At 30.5% G+C, this 10,136-nt stretch overlaps 1 protein-coding gene across 1 annotated transcript in view; it reads right to left on the bottom strand.

The window, feature by feature from the left end:
- Positions 1-4,984, bottom strand: part of LOC100163483 — a 181,955-nt gene extending 176,971 nt beyond the window's left edge. The window contains exon 1 of the mRNA XM_029489036.1: positions 4,176-4,984. Coding sequence (XP_029344896.1) covers positions 4,176-4,406 — 231 coding nt within the window. The 5' untranslated portion in view covers positions 4,407-4,984. The remainder of the gene's footprint in view (positions 1-4,175) is intronic.
- Between the last annotated feature and the right edge of the window lie 5,152 nt (positions 4,985-10,136).

The raw sequence follows: 10,136 nt of genomic DNA, 5'->3' as shown, positions 1-10,136 counted from the left end.
TTTTAAAAATTTCGCAACAAATACATTTTAAAAACACTTTTAGTAATATCTTGATAACCTTAAAGTTTTATTAAGAAATTGTTTTAAAAGTAAGTTTATTTTCAACTTTTTCGTTCATGTATTAAGTAGTATTAAGAAAAGCATGTTTTAAAAAATTTTTTTTATATATTTTCGTAACCGAACGGGCGAAAATGGTGGGGGATGTGCAGCGACGGACGAAAAAACGAGTACACTCTCTCACGGAACAGAGTATATACACAAACTTTAAATAAAAACACATCATTAGCCACCAACGTCCAACAGTTCTTAAAATATCAAATTATTGCTCGGTACATTATTATAACGTCATATTATTTTATAAACATAAGCACAAATTGAAAACAATTTTGCATATAATCTAAATATAAAATAATATTTCCATCGGTCTTTTGCGCCCTTTTTTTTTTTTTTTATTGTGCCTCTGGAGATGACCTCCAGGACTAGTCCAGGTACACCCGCCATCGGCGACCTGGTTGTCCAGGTCAAGAATTGACAACTGGGTCATGTATTGACACCGACCCTAAACCTTCATACAGAATTTGAGCCTCCTAGGTCATGTAGAAGTGACTTAAATTGAACTCGCAAGATTTTATGACAACAGAAATGAATGAATGAAACATTGCGAGTTAAAGAAAAGCATGTAATAATAGTGTATTATATATTGGTTGCTATATTGGTTAATCGGGCATGTTTGTTGATTTGTATTATTATTTTTTGTCAATATATATAAAAAAAAATATATATATATATATGAATGTTTGTGGGTAAATTAGACAACTGGGAAGAAGATAAGTTAATTTAAAAAGGGTTTAATTTGGTTTTTTTTACTCATCGGATTTTATTACGGTTAGGTTAGGTTTTTGTATTAATTGATTATATTAATCCATCGTAGGTGGAATTAAGTAAAAACGACAAACTTGGTATAACTTTGATATTTTAGAGTTAAATCATACACTTACGTACAAACAGCACGGGGTCCGCATACCCTAGGTAGATTGCATACCTGATGTATGATAATATACTGTTGTGAATCAGAATTTTTATCCTGGGCAACAGAAAAGTTAAGATAAATCTAGAACATCACACACCGAATATTAAATAATACATTGAACAAAGTTTGAGTCATATACAGTTTGTACATTTAACGGGTAACGAAGTGCACGGGATCAACTAGTAATAATATATATATTTTTTATTATGGATTATATACTCAACCAAAAATCAAATACTCTTACAAAGAAAAAAGTTGTGTATTTTAAAGTTCCGTCAAATGATGCAGTGTAATCGTGTAAATCGGTTCAGTTGACTAATAAGGTAAAAAAAATATTTTATTAAAATGTAAAATTATTTGTATTTATTATTTAACTTTTCTTCTGAGTATTAAAATACTTTTAAAATAAGTATCCGTATAATCGGCTGTACTTGTATACTTTTAAAAAGTATCAAGATTTTCCAGACAGATAATTGTAGTGTATCGATACGTATAATTTTGAGCGCGCTTTGAAACGCATTTCAGAAGTTACACGTGCAATGTACAAGCGATACGTATCGGACATTCGCACTCATACTTCGATACTTATAGTCGGTACCTCCTAACTATTCCTGTCGATATCAAGTTTTTCTTCTTAAAAATCTTGCATATTTTACAAGTTTGTATTATCGTTACAGGACTGATATAAATGCGCACTGCAGACGGACACGTCATATATTACTATTCCGGCAACGATCGAATTTATTAAGCTCCCCTCGCGGCACGTACAATATTTATATAATATATCATTACCTATATTATGTATAATGAGCTCAGAGTAAAAGTATATACGACGGCTGTACGAGCATAATATATATAGCATGGTCGTGTGCGCATGTGCGGACAATATTTTAATGTAGGTACCTATAATACCTATATGCAGACTCGGTGTAAGTAATCTTATATTCGCGATAAATCATGATAAACATGTAAACATAATATACGCTCGCTTAATATTATTGTGATCGCGACAACAGCACCACTTCATTTCAAAACAATAGATTTACTATAGAACTGATACGCGGTCCGTATCCGTCGATTCTAGCATACACGTTTATGATTTAAAAACAATTTATTAATATTGTACAATGTACGATTTTATGATTATTATATCTACGCGAGACTATAGAAACTGATAAAATAAATTGAATAATTTTTTGATACATTTTTCGTCGATTTTTGACTAAAAATATTTCCAATAATTTATCAAGAAAACTTTTTTCTATACGTTTTGCGCAAATGCGAAGAGCAGTAGCATGTTTATTTAAATTCCACCCATAGGCATGTTATATTTTTGACAACCTCCCCCTAATTTTTTGTTTGTTTATTGCTGGTGCATAATAAAAGAAAAAAATGTATTGTATATTAAATAATAAACACACTGTTCATTTTCATAAAGCAATTGATTTACTATCCAAAAAATAAAAAAACATTCCTATTAAACATTTTAATGATTAGGTATTTAACATAGTAGTATTAGAAAGATTAAACCATAAGTGCCAAGAGCCAAGAGCTTGCGTCTTGATTAGTTTCTCGCAAAACTATCAACAACTTCCTCCATTACTTCTTAAAATTTTAATATTGAAAAGAATTATAATATTTTATATTGTGCATATTATCCGACTTAGAGATGTCGAAGGACTTTCTAATAAAAAGATGATTTGAAAAAAATTTTAACTATCTATACAAATATAATAAAACAATATCTTACATTATCAAAAATATATATGTCAATTCAAAACAAATTATGAAAATATGAGAATTTGTAATTTTTGCACGGATAGTTTGTAATTTCCACATACATCTCTGGTTTGATTAGTTACAATTTTTATCGGTTTGAAAAACAATAGCTCTACATCAAGTAGCACTTAAATAATAATGGATAAACATAAAATCGGTGAAGGCGCTTTTTGTTGAGATTTTTAATAGATATATTAAGTTGGTGTATACGTATAACATATATGTTTATCGTGTAATAAGTAATAACGCTTATGTTATCGATATACATTGCCTGTAATATCGGTATAATGTTAAATACGCATGTTTTTTAAATGTAAATGTAAATGTCAATATAATTTTTTTTCTTTGGTAAAAATCCTTGTACGAAGTTTCTCATACATTTTTTATAGTACCAGTTTAAAAATATTAAAAATACAAAGACATAATTTTTTTCGATAAGCATTTGAATTTTGACAAAATCCATCAAAACCTCGAGAATTTTAAATTATTTTTTAGTTAAAAGTATATAAGTTGTTTAATTCTTAGTGCTTTTTGGATTCAAAATTAAAATCAAGGTTTCTCGTACGTAGTTCATACTGTAACCAAACATTTTTTAAAAATATATTCATACAGTTTTTTTTTTATAAATATTTTCGGTTTAAATTTTGATTAAATTAGATGAATAAACGAAGAATAACGATTTTAGTTATTTTGTTGTATACTAAAAAAATATTTCGTGAGTACTTGAAACATTTAAAGTACCTATATTATTCTATTTAATACACAATGACATTCTCAAATGCAATTTTTCAGAAAAAATGAGTTCCATCTACTTTATTATTAGTAAATAATATTATGTCAAATAGTAAAATAAATGCTTATACTTATACTTGATAGAAACATTTTGACAAATTATAAATTAATTATAAGCTGTGTGGTTTTTGGGTAGAACAGTTATAGAATATATGTTTTGCGGTTTTAATCTACAATTTATTTATCTAAAGTCTGCGGTTTTTGGAATCGACGAATTTGACTTACAAATCCAAATTAATATTTTTGGTGGAGTACTATTATACGTACCTTTTATCACAGTAAAAATGGTTCGGTGAAATCAATAAGATACTCGAATGATAACTTTCGGGGAATTTTACCTACCCATGATTACAAATGTGAGAGGCCTGGAGGAAAAGGTATTTCGTACAGGTCTGTCGCTATATAATACTCATGCAAACCGATTATTATTTTCAATAGTAATAAATAATATTAAAAATTCGGGGGCGGTGCGTCCTCAAAATTCGTTCACCCCCATGTAATATATTGGTGATTATCAGCTATACAGAGTAGATCTGGAGGCGAAACGGAAATATTATGCGATAAAAGGACGTACCTTGACCGGATGATGGTATGCGGCGACTGCGTCCGGTGTGTCACGCGTGGCCACCGCCGCCGAGTCCAAAGTCTCGGGCGGCGGTCTTCGCAACGACGGCGGCGGTGGCGGCCGCTTGTGACGTTTGCCGTGGTGATGCAGGTGATGATGATGATGGTGACGGTGGTGGTGCCGGTAGTGGCGAACTTCGTCGGTGGCTGTCCCGGCGGTGGCGACCGAGTCCAACGACATCTGCGGCGGTGGCAGCGGTGGAGGCGGCGGAGGCGGTCCGAGGAGATGTGACCCGGTCGGCGGCGCGTCTGCCGTCGACGGTGCTACCGCCGCCGCCACCGCTACCGCCGCCGCCGCTCTCGCGCTCGGCCGCGCGCCCTCGCCAGAGGTCAACAACCGGTTTAGTGTGTGTATAATATTATAATGGTTCGCCGTCGCCCGCGCAAATTATATTTATTATAAATAATTGGTAATAAGCAACTTGCGCGAGCTTGCGGACGTTATATTGTTATCTACTTTGGGAGACTGTGAAACTATATACGCGGCGGTTCGTCCGTTACGGCTCTGAGAGTCACTAGCCGCCGAACGGTATTCGGAACGAAACGGTATCGCGCGAACGAAAAACACCCCTCGCTGATCACGCGAAAATATATGGTACGACGTACCGGAATAAAATGTAATATGATATTGAACACGGTCGATCGCTATCGATAAAAAATAATAGTAAAAATAATGATAGTAAAAAAATCGTGTGACTTTGTAGGAGGCGATTCGGTGTTGTATTTGTTGTGTGCGCACGCGTTGCGCGTTCAGACTGTACTGGGACCGGTGCAGACATGGTCCGGGCGACTCGTCGTCGCCGCAACGGTCCCCCGAGAGTGTGTGAGAGAGAGTGTGAGTGAGAGTGAGAGAGAGAATGAGTGAGAGTGAGAGAGGAACCGGTCGTCGTTGTCGTCGTCGTCGTCGTCGTCGCAGTGACGGCACCGAACTTATACCTATCATCGTAAATAGTAAATAATAATACAATAAACTATACGTTTTTACGTCAGCTACTCTATAAAGTTCAGCACATTTATCAATCCAAAAGTTGAATGTGGACAGTACTTTGAACAAGCGTTTTTGATTTTTATTAATTTTTCTCGGAATTTAATTTAAAATGGTAAGAAATACAGCCAACCGCTGTCGAAAGATTTGTGAGCAACAGTAAGTTTATTTATAGTGTTAACCGAACTTCGTTCGTATTTTAAATATGAAGATAGTATAATATCATCTGTGCTTTCAAATGTAATACATCACTATTTTTTGTCGAGGTGAGCGAGTGAGATAAGTACCAAACGTTTTGAATTTTTTTTTTATTGAATTTATAGTCATAATATTATCATGCTAATCTAGAATCACGGCTTGAACAAAATATAAAATATACATTTAAAATCGCAATTTTTTTTATACCTACTTAATATGCATTTGCAATCTACACCAACGGTTCTCAACCTTTTTATATCCACGTACCACCTACACAGTTTGGACATTTTCATATACCTGTATTAAATCAAATAACCTTTTTTTATTTGCTTATCAAAAATGTATAGTACGTTATTTTACATGTATGAAATACATTATTTTATTATGAATTATACAAAATTACGATAATAATATAAGCATTAAATACATACAAATTAAATTAAATGTGTATAAATCAGGGATGGAAAACGTTTTTGAAAACGTTTTTAAAAAACGTTATTAAACGGAAAAAAACAAAAAACGAAAAAAAAAACAAAAACGAAAACAAAAACAAAAAACAACTGAAAAACGATAACAAAAAATCCCAAAAACCGAAAAAAAATTAATAACGGAATCAAAAACGAAAATAAATTATAGTATTATACATTATTAAATTATACCACGAAAAAAAAATGTTTGAAAAAATATTCACTTGTCTTTACTTTTTAATCTTTAACTTTAAAAATATTTTAATTTGAAATTCGAAATTTTGAATATTCTAATTTTTATATAAATTATAATTTTGATTTAAAATTTAAATATTAAGAATAATTAATTTTAATTTTTAACTTTTAAGTGCATTTCTGTATTGCGTGTTATTATTATAACTTAAAAGTTAAAAGTTATAAGTTATAAGAATATAATATATTATATTGTTTTTGATTAACGACGTTTTTAAAAACGTTATTTGCCTATTGTTTCCAAATAACGTTTTTGATAATATTGTTTTTTTTTTATATCTATGATAATTAATTTTAATTTTCAACTTTTAAGTGCATTTCTATATTGCGCGTTACTATTATAACTTAAAAGTTATGTTATAAGAATAAAATATAAAAAAAAAAAAATATATTATCAAAAACGTTATTTGGAAACAATTTGAAAATAACATTTTTAAAAACGTTATTCAATAACAATATTGAAAAATAACGTTTTTAAAAACGTTAATCAAAAACAATAAAGAAAAATAACGTTTTTAAAAACATTAATTAAGAACGTAATAATCAAAAACGTTTAAAAACGTTAAACAAAAACTATATATTTTAAATCAATAAATAAAAACGAAAAAATTAAAAACGTTTTCCATCCCTGGTATAAATGTATAATTATTATTTATATCATTATAAATATCAATATACCGAATAATATTTAATGTGATTAATAATCAATTTTATTTTATTAAGGGGAATTTTCTTAGCGTACCACCTTTGAGCTTTCTGCGTACCACAGGTTGAAAAACGCTGATCTGTACTATATAATATTAGCCATTACCGCATAAAAAGAAAACCGAAAAATCAGCTGACTTTATTAGTGTGATTGTTCTAAACATATTCTGTATAACAATTTTAAAGGACCATCAAAACAATAAATATTATTTAATTTTATTTAAATAAAATTAGCCCAATTTTTTATAAATGATTTCAAAGTAACTTTAGATGCACTCTATAAGAATGCAGAATACCTGTAGGACTTCCTGAAAAAATGTATCTTTTTACCTTTTGAACAGATATAATGAATACCTACTGTCCTTTTGTGTAAGATTATCACACGTCCTGGTTTGCCAGGATTGTGCGGCTGGTACCGAATTCCGTCCCGGACCCCCTATGGTTCCAAAACTGAAGTCCGAATTCCATTCTGGGGATGGAGAAACTATGTCCGAATTACGTCCCACTTTGCTGACAGGTATAAAAATGTAGAATCCGGCAAAACAGCCTTATGTCGTGAATTGCTGAAGAATAACTAACGCCTCATATTAAAACGATTTAATATTATTAACCACACTCCTTCTTGATTACATCGAAAGTCGATTCAGGTATATTGTATGACCGTAAGGTTCCACAAAATATCTACTTAAGCTATTATTAGAATGCCGATTAGTCGATAAAGCCATGAGCCCATGAAGCCATAAAGGTATATTGAATATTGTCATATACTCATATTAATCATTATTCATTATCATTTCTTTATAGACCGTTGTACGATAATTATTTTTCACTGATATGATTTATACTTATTATTAAACTGTCCTGTTTAATACTTGACCGGGACGGAATTTGGACCTAGCCACTCCACCCACGGAACGGAATTTGGACATATAGTTTCTCCACCCCCGGGGACGGATTTCGAACATTTTCAGCAGTTCTGGACGGAATTCGGCAATTGCCGATTGTGCCGTTTTTGAATAAGCCCCGGTGACCAGTGTACCAGAAAAAGTGTCCCGGGACAGCCAATTTTCCCAGAATTGATCTTTAATCATTTAGGTTAACATTAATTCGTCTTCTACTAAAAACTTCTAGTTTGAAAAACAGAATTTTTCGATGAATGATAAAATAATCAAGTTGATTAACTTGATTCATTGACGAAATCTTATAAACTATAATAATATTTTCCTTTTGGCTTGGTTACGACAGTCGATAATATTATTGACGAATACGTTCACTGTTTTACCATTCAGCCTCCATTCATCAATATTACTCATATAGCTATAATAATTAATAATGTTGTCAGTTATTCATCATGATTTGTTACATTGAGTTAGGTTTCCCACATAAACGTATGTGGTAGAGTACAAAACCGTTGTGTGTGGTATTTTAGTTACGAAAAAATAGGATCAGGTTGTTAAAACTGGTGGTTGACCACTGAGGAATGGTAAAATTCTTCCCGTAAAAATTATACCTATAAAAAACGTCTGCCCTGGTTTCAGAAAAATAAAAAATTGTGACCCGATAGCCTACTGGACAATTATTAAAAACATACTAATATGCTGCAAACACAAAAAACACGGCGTATTGTATAGGCAATTGTGTAACTCTTTTGTGGTACAAAATAAATGCATCAATATAAATTGTGTATTAGTAATTATTTATTAGTATGAAACAAGTAATAACTGTTGAAATCTGGTCGTTTTTTTGGGCATTTAGCCCAAGGACTGGAACCTTTTGAATTTATCGGTATCGGTTCCGGTACCGGTTCTGGTTCTTTGATGAAAAAAAATAAAGGTACCGGTTCCAAATAATTTCGGTACCAAAAAGTATAATAATTTCAAATAGTCATCCAGAATATGGGTATTCTGAAAATAGTAGCAGTTTATCTTTAATCACATAAAGCGTTCGGGTAACTCAGGCACACTAATGATCAGTTACTACACACACACAGTCACACATAACTCACAATGGATAAAGAATATTGCCTAAATACGACCCCTAAAAAATGGTTCGCTTTCAACAACCTTTAACTTTTTTTTTTAAATTTATAGTCTTTAAAAATCTGAAAATTGTGAGTTTTTCTATTTTTTGATAAACGAGGTTTATCTTATCTTTTATCTAGATATTATTTATATTTTTTATATTCAATTGTCTGTTATCTTACCCATATAGTTTTATAGTTATCTGTGCACAATACTGTGATATCTATGATCTATTAAAATTAGGCATCAAAATGCCGGAAAATTTCGGAAAAAACCTGTTTTTTTCCCAGAGCCTCGGAAAACGTGGAAAAATTGGAGAATATTAAAATAATACATTTCTGAAAAAAACCTGTTTTCGAAAATTGAAAAAAAACTGAATTTGTGGAAAATTAAAAAATTGTATTTATGCTTAAAAATTAAAATAATCTATGTAAAAAAAAAAAACCATTTTGAAAAATAGATTAGGAAACTTTTCATTGTCATTTGACATTTGCCAATACGGTTAACAATGCATTATTGTATTACAATTTAAAATTAATCTATTAAAAATATACGGATATTTCAATATTTGTTCTAAAAATAACGTAGATACATATCAAATTGTTATTTATGTAAGAGAATGTATTTCCCCGAAAATAAATCGCCTGTATTTTTAAATGTTAAAAATTGTATACTTACTGTCAATTTATATTTTTAATAACTAATGAGGAATTATAGTAACTGGCTGATAGATTTATAAATTATATTACAGTAACTATTTGATAGTTTTTATAGTTTTAAACTTATTGATTTAACAACAATTAAATAATATTAATAATTTATAAGAAATAACTTCATTAGTAAATACTTAATAGTTAGTACTTTAATAGTTTATATTATAAATTATAATTATTTATAAATCAAGTATAGAATTCTCTAGATTTATCCACTACAGACTTTAAGTTCAGTATGGTATATATAATAACCATTTAATATGATTGTCCACTATAATTAATTATTAGATTGTTTCCACTATACATTACTTTTTTAGTTCTTTAGAAAAAAATCCATTTTTTTATGCAATTTTTCAGGCAAAAAACCAGTTTTTTTCGTCAAAACCAATTTTTCCGGAAATTTTAAATGAAACCAAATTTTCCCAATTTTTTTCGGAAAACCTTTTTTTTGGAAATTTTGATCCCCAATTATAATATTATGAAAATTGATTACTACAATTTTATTATTCAGTACATCAATATTATATACGCTCTATTCACGCAGTTAAATAAAAATATTATACAAATTTC

Source organism: Acyrthosiphon pisum, chromosome A2, assembly GCF_005508785.2.
Source record: "Acyrthosiphon pisum isolate AL4f chromosome A2, pea_aphid_22Mar2018_4r6ur, whole genome shotgun sequence".
NCBI lineage: Eukaryota > Metazoa > Arthropoda > Insecta > Hemiptera > Aphididae > Acyrthosiphon > Acyrthosiphon pisum.
Note: the sequence above shows the minus strand (reverse complement) of the source record. Positions and strands in the feature narration are given on the sequence as shown.